Consider the following 15,616-nt stretch of genomic DNA (forward strand, 5'->3'; position numbering starts at 1 on the left):
AGAGTCGGACACGACTGAGTGACTGGACTGAACTGAACTGACTAGCACCCCAGCAAAGACCCATTTTTTATTTCTCCTCCTTTGTAACACTTAACAAAACTTCACTTTGACTCACTGGGTTAATATTTCTTTAAGGTCAGTCTCCACGAAGCTGCAAGAGTAGACACTGCACATACGAATCCAGTTCACTGCTATGCTTTCTGTGCCAGTTACAGGTCTTGGCGTGTAGCAGGTGTGCAGTAACTTTTTGTTGAAGGGAAGAATGAACAAAGTAGGAATTGACCATTAAAGATTTGCTAATGAGCCGTTAAACTTTAGGTAATTGAGTTTTTTACATTTTCTTCAAAATATCTGTTTATTTGTTTTTTTAAAAGTATTGCGGTAAGGATGTGTGTTCAATATTCTTGGAAAAGTTTAAGGATAATTTTTATAAATCAGTTTTATGTTAGTGATTTTTAAGGAAATTTGAAGGGTATCTGTTCGTAATTAATGTTCCTTTAATTTTCTGTTTTCGTTTTCAGTGTTATGTTTATCTGCAGCTAAGGCATTTCGAGTATTGATTCATCCTTTTAGCACTGTTAGTGTTAATCTTTTTAAATGGTTTGTTTTCTGATTATCATAGTAAAATACATTCATTACAGAAGGTTTAGTCATACTTAATATCCTCAGTTAAAATTTGGTTAATTTACTTACACATTTAAAAAAAATTTTTTTTAACATTTTATTTTATTTTAAATTAATTTATTTTAATTGAAGGCTAATTACCTTATAATATTGTGGTGGTTTTTGCCATACATTGACATGAATCCGCCATGGGTGTACATATGTTCCCCATCCTGACCCCCCCTTCCCCCTCCCTCCCCATCCCATCCCTCGGGGTCATCCCAGGGCACCAGCCCTGAACACCCTGTCTCATGCATCAAGTCTGGACTGGCGATCTATTTCACATATGATAATATATATGTTTCAGTGGTACTCTCTCAGATCATCCCACCCTCACCTTCTCCCACAGAGTCCAAAAGACAGTTCTATATATCTCTTTTGCTGTCTTGCATACAGGGTTATTGTTACCGTCTTTCTAAATTCCATATATATGCATTAGTATACTGTATTGGTGTTTTTCTTTCTGACTTACTTCACTCTGTATAATAGGCTCCAGTTTCTCCCACCTCATTAGAACTGATTCAAATGTATTCTTTTTAATGGCTGAGTAATATTCCATTGTATATACGTATATCTTACATTTCTTATGTAAGAAAGCTGTGGTACACTTTTAAATATGTATCTGGGGATTCCCTGGTGGCCCAGTGGTTGAAGCTCTGCCTGCCAATGCAGGAGACATGGGTTTGATCCTTGTTTCTGGATGATCCCACGTGCCACTGAGCAGCTAAGCCCCTGAGCCACAACTGCTGAAGCCCCCATGCCCTAGAACCTGTACTCTGCAACAGGAGAAGCCACCCGCAATGAGAAACCCGAGAACCGCAGCTAGCAAGTAGCCCTCCCACCCCTGCTCTCAGCAGCTACAGAAAGCACCACACAGCAGCGAAGACCCAGCATGGCCAAAAATAAACAAATCCATAAATAAATCTTTAAAAATATTAAAAATAGTTGAAATATGTATCTGCACACATGCACACTCATTGTTTTCTCTGTATAAAATTGGCTCTAACTGTATATAGTAACAGGTGCATTTGCCTTATACGCAAAGCTTTTTCTTTGAAATATCCTCCTAAATGAGATGTGCTCTTCCGTGCTTTCCTGGTATTACATTGTGTGAATGTATCATCCTTTATTCAGCGATTCCCTCACCTTAGCAGTGTTAAACCTGTTGTATAATGTGCAGCAATTGAGGTTCACTTAAAATATTTTAAGGTAATATACTTTCCAGTGAGCATACTTTATTACTAATGAGTTAGCTGTTAATGAGAACATGTTTATATTGCCAATGTATTTGCTCCATCAACCATAACAAAGTACCGTAGACCTTCTTGCTGTGTCCTCATGTAGCAGACTCAGAGCAAGGAAGCAAGTGTTCTTGTGTCTCTTATAAAGGCTGTAAGTCCCATTGTGAGGACCCCATCCTCATGACCTCATCTGCATTTCATTACGTCCCGTTATCTCCATGCAACATCATACCGGGAGTGAGGGATTTCACCACGTGGCTTTTGTGGGGTTGGAGAGGAGACAGTTCAATTCACAGCAGTCAACAGTGAGAACTATTCAGACGCGATTTTTTTTACCTAAGTATCATTTTACCTAACTAGAGATTTATTTTTACCTAAGAGCATGAAAAGTTGGTTTAAAACTCAACACTCAGAAAACTAAGATCATGGCATCTGGTCCCATCACTTCATTGCAAATAGATGGGGAAACAGTGAGAGACTTTATTTTGGGGGGCTCCAAAATCACTGCAGATGGTGCCTGCAGCCATGAATTTAAAAGACGCTTGCTCCTTGGAAGAAAAATTATGACCAACCTAGACAGCATATGAAAAAGCAGAGACATTACTTTGCCAACAAAGGTCCACTTGTCAAGGCTATGGTTTTTCCAGTAGTCATTTATGGATGTGAGAGTTGGACCATAAAGAAAGCTGAGCGCTGAAGAATTGATGCTTTTGAACTGTGGTGCTGGAGAAGACTCTTGACAGTCCCTTGGACTGCATGGAGATCTAACCAGTCAATCCTAAAGGAAATCAGTCCTAAATATTCATTGGAACAACTGATGCTGAAGCTGAAACTCCAATACTCTGGCCACCTGATGCAAAGAACTGACTCATTTGAAAAGACCTTGATGCTGGGAAAGATTGAAGGCAGGAGGAGAAGGGGACAAGGAAGAGGATGAGATGGTTGGATGGCATCACGGACTCAGTGGGCGTGAGTTTGAATAAGCTTCGGGAGTTGGTGATGGACAGGGAAGCCTGGCGTGCTGCAGTCCATGGGGTAACAAAGAGTAGGACATGACTGAGCTACTGAGCTGGAGTAGCATTTTAAAAACTAGGATGTAGAATTGTTCTCATTTTATCTGCAGGCAAGATTATCTGAAAATCTTCATAGAAAAAATAAAAATTACTCAAAATTGCTTATTCATCATGTGATGTATAGTTAAATTATGCATTATTGGCATAAAATGGAACTGTGAAATTGCATGAAATTGTGGAAATGATTGTACTGTCCCATTCCATGAATGTTCATAGTTCCAGGAAAATTGCAAATGGCTCTTAATGTCTTTTAAAATAGTTTATGAAAAGAGACATTAGAAAATTTCCTTTTCCTATGTGGAAAATGATAGCCAATTTTATGGATGATTATGATCACTTACTGTAGTTTCTTTTAAAATTGGTCTCGTTCTCTCTGAAAAATAAATGATGTAACTAATAAGGAGGCCTCTATATCTTATAGTGCTTTATATTTTTTAAAAACAGCTTTATATAACATCATTTTAAAATGTCAATGATAAGTTGACCTTATAACAACGTCACTTGTAGAATAAGTATGATCCCCATTTAACTGAGAAACTTGAAGCTTGGAGAAATTATTTTACCTAGGGTCAAAATTTCCATTTGAGTCCATTCTGTTACTTCAAGTCATGTATCTTCTATGTGTTCAAAGAACATGGAACCATCTGTATTACCTTTATCTGAGAATTAGTATTTAATCAGATAAACATACTAATAAATAGTTACCTAGTAATTGTAATTATGTAGAAAAGTGAGCAATTGGAAAACACTCTGTATAGTTAAGGTACTTAACTCATTTAAAAATAATATAATTAAATAGTATATTTTAAATTATTTATGACAGCACTGCTAATTGTACTTGGCATAAGTACAACTGTTATTGGTACTGTTAATTGTTATTGTACTTGGCATCTTTTTATTGTTCATTTTTAAATTTTTAGAAATTTATTTTAACATTGCTTTTCCTGGAAGATACAAATATATCTTGTATCTTCAGTATGATATTATATTACTTTGTGTATTTTCAGAATCACATAATTGGTATTCTCTATGTATGGTACAAAGCCTGGACTGTTTAGTAGAGAGTAAACAAAGCCAGTGCAAAATCACTAAAAAAAAAATTTTGGCTGCCAGTTTTGACTGGTAAGATAGCTATGTATAGTTTAGAAGAAGAGTTGGTAATAAAGTCTTTTCCACGTCTACTCAACTCTACCGTTACAGCGGGAAGGCGGTTGTAGGCACGCATGATGGAATGGGCATAGCTTTGCTCCAATAAAACTTTGTTTACAAAAGACAAGCAGCAGCCATATCTGGATTTCAGGCTCTAGTTTGCTGATCCCTGGATTAGAATATAAGAAGAAATAGAAAGCCTCACCATAATATTTCCCTATTACTTATCAGATGTTTTGTTTACTTTTCTTAAATTCTGTTTTAATTTAATGCTTTAATTCATAACCTCTATCCTCTTTAATTTCACCTTTTTATTCACATTTTTATGTGTTCCTGAGCTTTTGTAATGTTCAGCTACTTTCTGGGCTCTCTAACATTGTTACCCAACTGTCCAGCCTTCTGGTCAGGGACCCCCAAATCTAACCCATATAACATTTACCAAGTTTCAGGAACGAGTGGTAGTAAGGAAATGGTGACATTGGGTATAAAGAAAAAAAATAGAATCTCATGAATGTGCGTGGTCTTGGAAGACTTACTAAAAGAGGTTAGAACTTGAGCTGACTCTCAAAGATCAGAGGGAAATTAAATTAGAAAAAAAAAGAGAAGGGTATTTCAATAGTTGACGAGGGGAAGCTCACATATTGCTGCCCTCTCCCTTTTAATCCCCAGTTATATAGGATTCCTTATATATTCCTTATATTCCTTAGTCTGGTCCTTTTCAAGATCATTTCCTGGAGCATAGTGATGACAGTGTGACTTGTTTTCTTTGGGAATGGCATCTCTTTGGATGATCTCTTTTCTTCCACATGCTTAGTAAGATGAAGAGGGAATGCATGCAGACATGCCCTGGGAAGGCCTGCAACCTGTGACCTAGACCAGCTCTGATTTAGGCCCTCTGGCAGATGGACTTCTCTCTGGCTAGTTGGTGTCTTCTCCCATAGTGCCCCCTCCAGTCTTTTTTGTATCTGTGTGGTAGACAGGTATCACCTTGAGGGAAGGGAATAGGAAACCACCCAGCTTTCTTGGTTGTAGGCTACCTTTAAGATTAAATGTGTAAAGTAAAGGAGGCTTCCATGGGGATCTGTGTTAGCTCATTAGGAACACAACTTGGAATTTGGAATTAGGTTTATTCAAAAAAAGAGAGACACTGTGAATAAGCTTTTATTTCCCTTCTGTGCACATAGCTTCCTGTGGTCCTTGTAGGACAAAGGGTAGTTGTGGCCAGACAGAAGGTATCTTGCCATCTCAATCTGTTTTCCTTTGGTATAATTACATGTCATTCATGCTGTAAGAAAATAGATATAGCAGACCTAGTGAAGTATGGTCAGGAGACTGGGTGTCTAAGACAGAGCCCTGTGCAGAGAGAGTGAAGTCCTTGCAGTGGGGTAGTTCCAGGGTGAATTCTTCCTTCTGCCAGTGTAGCTGCAGGCCTAGCAGGTGCCAGCCTAGATTTAGCAGCAGGATCTGCAATTCCCAGGACCTGTGGAGAGCCAGGTGCTCTCAGTTGCCTCCGGCTGCATAAACAAGTTCTCTACAAAAAGTGCCACTTCTGCACCATAATTTTACATTCTTATTTTGTATTAAGCTTTGAAACTTGGTGTGTATTTTATCCTTATGTGTGTTAGTCGCTCAGTCGTGTCTAACTCTTTGCTACCCTATGGACTGTAGTCTGCCAGGCTCCTCTGTCCGTGGAATTCTCCAGGCAAGAATACTGGAGTGGGTTGCCATTCCCTTCTCCAGGGGATCTTCCCGACCCAGGGATTGAACCTGGGTCTCCTGTATTGCAGGCATATTCGTTACCATCTGAGCCACCAGGGAAGCCCCTGTATAATTGCAAACGTATTTGGTGTTGGATTTCATTTCTAAATCCAGAGTAAGATCACATTAAAATGAACAAAGTTCCAGGACACTGATATTTAGCTTCTGGATTGTTGGAGTGTATAGTTTTTATGTTTATGTCTTTTTACTTCATAAAAAAGTAGGCACATTTCTAAAAAGTCTTAAGTAACAGCTGTGGCTGTATCTGTTGGACCACAGTGCTGTAACGAAAGACATCAAGGAACATAAAGAGTGGGAGTGTTGCTATAAAGGGAACATGTTGTCATTGGAATTAGGTGAGGAAATCTCAGTGGAATCATTAAAACCCAAGGATGAAAATGTAAAGAAAGACCTGTACTCAGAACACTCTGGCTCTAGGAATTTGGCTTGCTTGGAAGCAGAAGGAAAATTAGGCAGTGAATAAAACCACAGCATTTGAGAGGTGAACACAAAAGTGCTAATTGAATTTTGTGAGACCACTTAGGAGTGAAAAGGATCGGATTTAAAAACAGAGCATAGGGAATTAGAAAAGGAAGTTTCTACATTTAAAATATACCAGACTTTAAGCAGTTGAAAGAGACCTTTGGGAAGACCTAAAGCATCCCCTCATGCACTGTACTTAGTCACTCAGTCGTGTCCGACTCTGTGACCCCATGGATTGCAGCCCGCCAGGCTTGACCCTGACAGCAGCAATCCTGGGAGGCTCGGTGGGCTGGTATAAATCCTTTTGGAAGAGGTCATAGGGGTAGAGGTCAAACTACTGGGAGGGAACAAAGCCCCACCCATCAGCAGAAAATTGGGTTAAAGATTTACTGAGGTTGGCCTTGCCCACCAGAGCAAGACCCAATTTTCCCCAGAGCCAGCCCCTCCCATCAGGAAGCTTGCACATCCATCAGAGTGCAGACAGAATGAAAACCACAGTCACAGAAAACTAACCAAAATGATCAGGTGGATCACAGCTTTGTGTAACTTAATGAAACTATGAGCCATGCCATGTGGGGTTACCCAAGGTGGATGGGGCCACAGGAAAACTCCATTCTCATAGACCAGGTAGCCTTCTTTGTCACTTTCATCCTTACTGTTCATTTCTAGGAAAAAAATAAATCCTTAATTTTGAATGCTTTAAAATTCTGATTAAAAAGTCTTCAAATACAGAGTTTAAGATTGGGCTAAGTAAATTTGCCAAGTAAATCTGTGAGTACAAAAACTATACATGAAGTTTCAATATTTAATATTTATCAGAGCTAATATTATGTACATAGAAAAAAATACCGACCCAAATGAATGAATGAACAATTAGAAAATAATATGGTTTACTACTGGATTCTTATTCCTTTTTCTTCAAAACCATGCAGGTAATATATGCTTTGAACACTAAAAATGATGAGCACGAATCTGCAATTCAAGCCCTCAAGGATGCTCATGAAGAAGAAATCCAACAAATTCTTGCAGAAACAAGAGAGAAAATATTGCAGTATAAAAGCAGAGTAACCGAGGAGTTAGACCTTAGGAGAAAGATTCAAGTTTTAGAAGCATCCTTAGAAGATCACATAAAAATGAAGCAGCAGGCTTTGACAGAATTTGAGGCTTATAAGCACAGAGTGGAGGACATGCAGCTTTGTGCAGAAGCCCAGCATGTCCAGCGCATAGTAACCATGTCTAGAGAAGTTGAGGAGATTAGAAGGAAATTTGAGGAAAGATTACGGAGTTTTGGACAACTCCAGGTACAGTTTGAAAAAGACAAACGGTTGGCGTTGGAAGATTTGAGAACCGCTCACAGACGGGAGATCCAAGAGCTGCTGAAGTGCCAGCAGGATCACAGTGCCTCAGTCAACAAGGGGCAGGAGAAAGCAGAGGAGCTGCACCGGATGGAGGTGGAGGCCTTAAATAAGACCCTGGAGGAGCTCAGGCTCGAGCGCAAGAAGCTCGTTGAGGATTATGAAGGCAAGCTGCATAAAGCTCAGTCCTTTTATGAACATGAGCTGGATACTTTGAAAAGGTCACAGCTTTTTACAGCAGAAAGCCTCCAGGCTAGCAAAGAAAAGGAAGCAGATCTTAGAAAAGAATTTCAGGGACAAGAAGCAATTTTGCGAAAAACCATAGGAAAATTAAAGACAGAGTTACAGATGGTACAGGATGAAGCCGGAAGTCTCCGTGACAAATGCCAAAAGCTTCAAATAGCGCTGGTTACAGCGGAGAACGATGTTCAGGTGAGTAAAGAATAGTACATTCAACACGTGGATTTTTTTCCCCCAGTTTTGTCTTTTTCTTTTTGATTAGACCACTTTTTTTTTTTTAAATTTGGCATTTTTTCCTACTTTTGTGAGAAAATCAGTGGAAGGATAATCTTTATTAGGACTTTATTTATTTTTACTAAGACTTCTCTATAGCTCAAACAGTTAAGAATCTGCCTGCGATACAGGAGACCAGGGTTCGATCCCTGGGTTGGGAAGTTCCTCTGGAAAAGGGAGTGTCAATCTGCTCCAGTATTCTTGCCCAGAGAATTCCATGGACAGAGAAGCCTGGTGGGCTGCAGTCCATGGGGTCGCAAAGAGTCAGACACGACTGAGTGACTAACACACACACAGTCTTTATTACCCTGTAGCTGTTATTTCCTATAACAATTTCAGATATTAAAGGCCCAAAAAGATAAGCTTAAAACCTTGTTGATTGTTTACAGGAGGATTTTATTTAAATAATATATTAATATTTTTCTAGTGATTTGGGAAGTTTAAAAACACTGGTCTTTAGTTGTGTTTTTTCCTTTCCCTTCACTAGTGATGGTCTGTACATTCTTTGATATCCAGACACTGAACAAAAAATTAACATTGCTTTGTAAACCTGAATTAAATAGGGGTATGGAACAATTTCTGGAAAAAAAAAAAAAAAAAGCCAAAGAGTCTCTATGGAAAGTCTCTTAGTTTTATTGGCATAGAAAATTTCATAGGTGTGTTTTTAATATCTGTGCAGCATTTAAATATATTAGAAAGGATTGCATAGCCAACATGAAGATCACAAGATATGTGTCACTAATACAGATAGAAAACTCTAGGTATTGTTAAGTTTGACTTTTGAATAGGAGATAGTTGCTGCTGGAAGTTTATATGAATTATTTAGCCTAGTATCATTCTTACATATTGACAATGGCTATTTGATCTTTCTTAGGTTCTTCAAAAACAGCTTGATGATGCCAAGGAGGGAGAAATGGCCTTATTAAGCAGGCACAAGGAGGTGGAAAGTGAGCTGGCAGCAGCCAGAGAACGTTTACAACAGCAAGCCTCAGATCTTGTCCTCAAAGCTAGTATGTCCAACCACGGTTCTTAGTGTATTCCTCAGCTAAGACCAGCACTTAAATGTTAATTCAAGACAAAACTAGCCTTTTTTATTTTCTCTTATTTTAAAATTATTTAGGTTTTAAATATGTTAAAGGGTTCTGTTATGTTATTGATTAATCATAAGAGAAGCAAATGATAACTTTTAGGAATATATTTCTATAAAAAGTTAAGATTTATAGGTTTTTATTATTTTTTTAAGTCTTCATTGAATTTTTGAATTTATTGAATTTATAGTATAATTTCTACCGTATGTTTTGGTTTTTTGGCCATGAGGCATGTGGGATCATAGTTCCCCGACCAGGGATCAAACCTGTACCCCCTGAATTGGAAGACAAAGTCTTAACCACTGGACATTGAGAGAAGTCCCAAGAGTTATAGGTTTTAGCACCAATAAGGCATTCACTAAAAGAAAAACACTCCAAGAGGCTTCTTAGTCCTTTAAAAACATGTCCTTTTAAAACATAAATATTTTAAAGTGCTTAAATTAGTAAACTGTATTTCGTTATAGCAGCCTCGTTTCATTTGGTTTATTAATAAGGATCATTGCATACATTGAAGCTGGGCTGCCCCACCTGATGTGACTCACGTGCCCAGAGGAGGAGGGTGACCCATCTCAGTCTGAAGTGACATTTTGGTAAGCCCAGGGAGGCCTCTGAACAAGTTCCATGAGGATGTCATCTGATTGGCTCATCACTGAATCCCAAATTACCCTGCCTCTGAAGTAGCAACTTTTGAACTTTTATGTGTATGAAAATCACCTGGACAGCTTGTACAACCGCAGGTGCTGGGCCCCAGCCCCAGAGTTTCTGATGCGTAGGTCTGGGGTGGGCTTCATTTCTGACGGGTGGTCCCAGATACTGCCTGTGTTGTTGGTGCAGGGCACTTTGAGAGCCTCTGTTCTAACACTTCCTTGAGAATTTTTCTCGTGTTCACTTTTCACCTCTGTAGCTCTGCTTAGATCCTCCCCCTGCCCCACCACTTTTTTTTTTGCTGTTGTCATTTATTTCAGTTTTTCATAACCTTGCTCTTCTTATCTGTCTCTTACTCTGCCTTACTTCTTTATCAGGTCTGTAGTCTAAAACAAATTTAGTTTCAACCAGACTGCTGCCTGCCATCTTTATTTGCTGCATGCAAATTTCTTCCTTTTTATGTTAGAATTTGGAAAAAAAAGATTGGAAAAGAATAAGTTACTCATTTTAGTGCCACAGTGCTACTCAGTGCCTCTTCTCTTACTTTGTTTTACTCCCAAGACTTTTATATGTACCCTGAGGAGTTGTTTCTACTTCAACTTAAAACAGCTTGAAATCTTCAGAAATGATTGGAATGGTCCTGGGTGCAGGGAGCAGCATCAGTGATGTAATACATATTGTAATGAGTACTTGGATAATAAGTATTCCCAAGGTCAATATTTCTGTTGAAACCAAAGAACTAGTTGTACATGCAGACCATTTGTTTTACTTAGGTATTAAGTACATTGTGTCATTAACTATAAACTATTTTGTACCACAAGGTAACAGATTTGAATTTGGGGCTTTCTTTTGGGGTGTTAGGTCATATTGGAATGCTTCAAGCAACTCAAATGACCCAGGAGGTTACAATTAAAGATCTAGAATCAGAAAAATCAAGGGCCAATGAAAGATTATCTCAGCTTGAAGAAGAAAGAGCTTTTCTGCAAAGCAAAACTCAGAGTCTGGATGAAGAGCAGAAGCAGCAGATTTTGGAACTGGAGAAGGTAGAGTCTTGGAGGAACCCCCTCTCCTTTGCACCACCCATGAAAGGAAAAGAAGAAAAATCCAGTTTTATTCTTTTTCAAATTTGATTTAGAGTGTTTACTTCTGTTTCATAGTAACAGTCTATTTCTTAACTATAGTAATTTTTCATTTTTATTTTGAGAAAAGGTATAAAGGTGGATTATCCCATATTGGGTATATGTTCAAAATATTTTTGATAACAATTTGTAATGTAAAAAACTTAAGACATTTCACCCTGTTTCAGGCTAGAAACTGAATCCGTGCGTGCTAAGTCACTTCAGTCGTGTCTGATTCTTTGCTACCCTGTGGACTGTGGCCCACTAGGCTCCTCTGTCCATGGGATTCTGCAGGCAGGAATACTGGAGTGGGCTGCCTTGCCCTCCTCCAGGGGATCTTCCCGACCCAGGGATCAAACCCATGTCTCTTATGTCTCCTGCATTGTCAGGTGGGTACTTTTACCACCACACGACCTGGGAAGCCCCTAAATGAAAGGCACATTACAGTTAATCACACTTACTTTTCTATTCATGAAACATATTGTGTATACACCTAGGAAATGTCTGTAAAACTGAAAAGGATGACAAGAACCATGCCCTGAAAATACATATGCCAACATACTGAATTTCTAAATTAAACAAATCATATGTAGAGTAGTTGCTTGAATATTTGTTCCAGTTTTTCACATATCTGCAATACCAGGTGGGAGCTTGAAACACTTTTTCTCCTTCTTTCAACCACCAGGTGTATTGAAAAATGTCTGTGCCCCTTGCTCACTTCCTGCTCACTCCTCACCCGGTCCAGACTGGCTTCTCTTGTTACTAGTCCATAGACTCGGCCTTAGCCTCCAGTGACGTACTGGTTGCTGGACTTGGGGGATCTTGTCTTCCTGTGGTACTGACTTGTGTCTGATTCACAAGCGTCTCTTCGGTTCTCTCACACTTTCCTCCTCTCTCCCTGGCCCTGCAGACTTGTCTGGGAGCTTCCCTCCTCCGTCTGTGTTCCTCTCGCATTCTCAACTCATTCCACAAGCTCATCCATTCCAGTAACTTGTTCAGTGGTAGCTCCCCAAACCATCCATCTAGGCCAGATCGGCCCCTTCTTCCTCCCTCCCCACTTCTCTGGTTGGACCCTGACTGGTACAGTCCTATAGGGAGATACTATGATCTCTGATGAGGGGCACTTCATGTCTGAGCTGCGAAATGAAAAGACCCTGGGGGTGATGGTGCTAAAAAGACCCTTAAAATGTTGCATCCAAGTATTCAAGTAGGGGCTCTGGTTTCTGGGCACCCCAAGTCAGGGAGAGCTGAAGAGGGATCCAGTCCTAGAATATTGCTCTGAGCCCTGAGCCCCTCATACACCATCCTTGTAGGGGAGGCTGGAAGGGAAGGGATAAGGCCCAGGCTGGCCCAAGCCGGAAAGGAGGAGGCTGGGAATTTCTGTTTCCTCTGTCTATATCTTCTGGCTTTGACAGGAAAGAACGTCCAGTGCCTTACATTCAAGAATCTTCCTAGGGCTTTCCCCCTTTATTGGGCCTTGGGAATAATTATAATCTCTTATGATGTAAAATAATTGCTAACAACTATAAAATATTTACAGTGGGCTAGGAATATTCACTAAATATTTGGGGGCATATTATCTCATCTTTAGCAACCCTGTAACATAGCTTCTACCTTATCACTCCCACTTCACAGATGGAAAAACCGAGGCTTACAGACATTATGCATTCATGGTTCCCACGGTCACATGACTAAGTGGCAGAGCTGGAACCTGAACCCAGGGCTGTGAGACTCCAAAACCCACGTCTCCACCTCTATGTTATGTTGCTTTCTGTGACATGAGGACCTTGTATTCCTCCTGGGTAGTTCCAGAGACCCGCAGATTGGGCCAGGAGGCAGGTAGATGGCAGCTGCCATAGAGGCCAGATAGCAGGATGGCTCTGCCCACCCTGGAGGCATCAGTGACCCAGAGGAGGTGTGTCTGTCTTCCAAGAGTCTTACAGAGCAGCAAGGAGGGGTTCTGAAGCAGCCCCTAGCGAGAATTCAAACATCTTTCAACCTCATTGTCTTCAAGTTTTACTTTCTCACCTTCCTATTCCATAACATCCCATAATTTGTTGAAAGAATAGCCTTCACCTAATACATCCATTTCCTGCTTTTTGTCTGGATCCCCCCAACCCCACCTCTGCTCTATTGAACTGGATCCTAAGGCATCAGTGGGAACACCACCACCACACCCAGAAGCCGTACCCATTTTCTCGGCAGCACTCACCACTCTTGGCCCAGCGCTTGTCTCTGCGATGCTGACCCCTCCTGGCTCTCCTCCTCCCCCGGTCACTCACGTCTCACTCACTGGCTCCTCGTTCTCCTCCTGCTCCCTGATTTCGGGTACTCCCCAGAGTTCTTTCTGTCCTTGTTTCCTTTCTGCTCCTTCCCCTTCACAAGTTGTCTTAGTTTGCTGGGGCTGCTGTCACAAAATGCCATAGCCTGGGTGGCTTAAACAACAAACGTTAAAAATCAATGAATAAAAATTAAGAAAAAAAAATTTTAAATATCACTCACTTAAATCACAGTGATTTCTCATTCCCATCAGAACACAGTCTAGAGTCCTTAGCATAAAAGATGTCTGGTCATCATTTGACCCTGCCTGCTTCTGAGCCTCCCTCCCTCTCCACTCCCAGCCTTGAATCCTGTGTTCTCGCCACACTGCTCAGCTGCATAGCCATCTAGCTCCCTGACTTCACTACCTGGTGAGCTGCTTCTCAGCTTTCAGAATGCTGGACATGATTACAAATGCAGGCTTTAGACATCAGATCTAGATTTGACATTTTCTCACCTCTTGTTTCCTGATGGGCTTGTAAGAATTAAATGAGAGAATGTGTCATCATCATCAGCTCAGCTGTGTTCCCTTCTGGAATGCCTTTGCTGACCTCTTTCCCTCTCTGTGTCTCTCACACCACCTCCACATCGTCTCCCACCCCGTCCAGGTTAAGCTCCTTTCCTGTATACTCTCACAACACGTGATGTATGCTCCTTCCATAGAACTTAAAAAATTTGATTGCCACAGTCTTTTGACTTTTTTCATCATTGGACTGCTAATGCTTAAAAGGGCTATACTTGGCTGTTGATGGGCTTCCCTGGTGGCTCGGAGGTTAAAGCGTCTGCTTGCAGTGAAGGAGACCTGGGTTCGATCCCTGGGTCGGGAAGATCCCTGGAGAAGGAAATGGCAACCCACTCCAGTATTCTTGCCTGAAGAATCCCATGGATGGAGGAGCCTGGTGGGCTACAGTCCACGGGGTCGCAGAGTCAGACACGACTGACTTAACTTTCTTTCTTTCTTTCTTTGGCTGTTGACACAGTTGTATCAACTAATATAACTTGAGTCGGTGTTGGTAAGCCGTTTTGTGTACCACTTCGACATGGAGGAAGCTTTTTTCTCTTAAGCCTGCAGAAGTGCTGACTCACACTTGGTTCTAACCTAATAATAGTGTGTTTTATCATTGTCTTTAAAATCACTCATTTTGGCTGTGCCACCTTGTAGAACACCCAGTGATGTATTCTCAGGTACCATGGTCTAATCCTGTGGCATTCAGTTCATCCAAGCTTATCTACTTACTGAATATTTAAGATACTAAATAGCAGTAATGAAAAAAGCAGATTGACCTTTTATTTCTGTTCAATTTTAGAAAGTAAATGAGGCAAAGAAAACTCAGCAAGAATATTATGAGATGGAGCTAAAAAACCTGCAAAGTAGACTGGAAGGGGAGGTGGCTCAGCTGAATGAGGCCCATTCTAAGACTTTGGAAGAATTAGCTTGGAAGCACCACATGGCAATTGAGGCTGTCCACAGTAATGCGATTAGGGATAAGAAAAAACTGCAGATGGTGAGTAAAACTTCAGCTTCGCATTGTATTATAAATTGGTGGACTTTCTATAATGACCTAGTTGCTATCTCCTAATCACTCTGAAAATCTCAGTTCACAGAGTAACATACATAAAAGTTTCTACAGGGGCTGTAGTTTATTAAATTGATATGAGGCATTTCTACTTTGTATAGCCATCATGGAAACACTCCCTTGATCTTGAGCTGTCTCTTCATCAGACAACAACATCGGTTTCTCCTCAGGAAGCCTCATTAGTTGGAGCGCTTATTCTCCTGGAGACAGTTTCCTTCCCTGGGAAAATGATCTGTTTTTTGTTTTATTATTGCCCTTAATTAAGTAATAAGCTTGCTAATTGTAATACACGACAGACAGTAATTATATAGTAGAAAAAGCAAGGTACCTGACAGATGGGGCCTTAACACTGAGCCCTTTGCTTACTAGCTGCTTTTTCTTAGGTCCCAAAGGCTATACCTGAGGCCGCTCACTTGAAGATGAAGGTATTAGGTTGGTGCAAAAGTAATTGTGGTTTTACGTTGTTGAACTTTGATATTGGAATACATTCTTAAATAAATGTGGTTATGTTGTACATCATTGTAATGCGCATTTCTTGCTTTGTTTTTTGTTAATGATTTATTACTTGCTGTTTATTTTAGACTATAGAAATGATATTAGACAGCAAATTCAAGCAATTTTCTTATTTGAGTTC

The 15,616-nt window shown here is 40.2% G+C and overlaps 1 protein-coding gene across 5 annotated transcripts in view; it reads left to right on the forward strand.

The window, feature by feature from the left end:
• FAM184A (family with sequence similarity 184 member A) overlaps positions 1-15,616 on the forward strand; it is a 123,422-nt gene that overhangs the window by 43,788 nt on the left and 64,018 nt on the right. For all 5 annotated transcript variants that reach the window (XM_070376355.1, XM_070376357.1, XM_070376356.1 and 2 more), the window contains exons 2-5: positions 7,300-8,154; positions 9,110-9,245; positions 10,830-11,011; positions 14,713-14,910. In XM_070376355.1, coding sequence (XP_070232456.1) covers positions 7,300-8,154; positions 9,110-9,245; positions 10,830-11,011; positions 14,713-14,910 — 1,371 coding nt within the window. The remainder of the gene's footprint in view (positions 1-7,299; positions 8,155-9,109; positions 9,246-10,829; positions 11,012-14,712; positions 14,911-15,616) is intronic.

The sequence above is a fragment of the Bos mutus genome, chromosome 9 (assembly GCF_027580195.1).
Source record: "Bos mutus isolate GX-2022 chromosome 9, NWIPB_WYAK_1.1, whole genome shotgun sequence".
NCBI classification, from domain to species: domain Eukaryota; kingdom Metazoa; phylum Chordata; class Mammalia; order Artiodactyla; family Bovidae; genus Bos; species Bos mutus.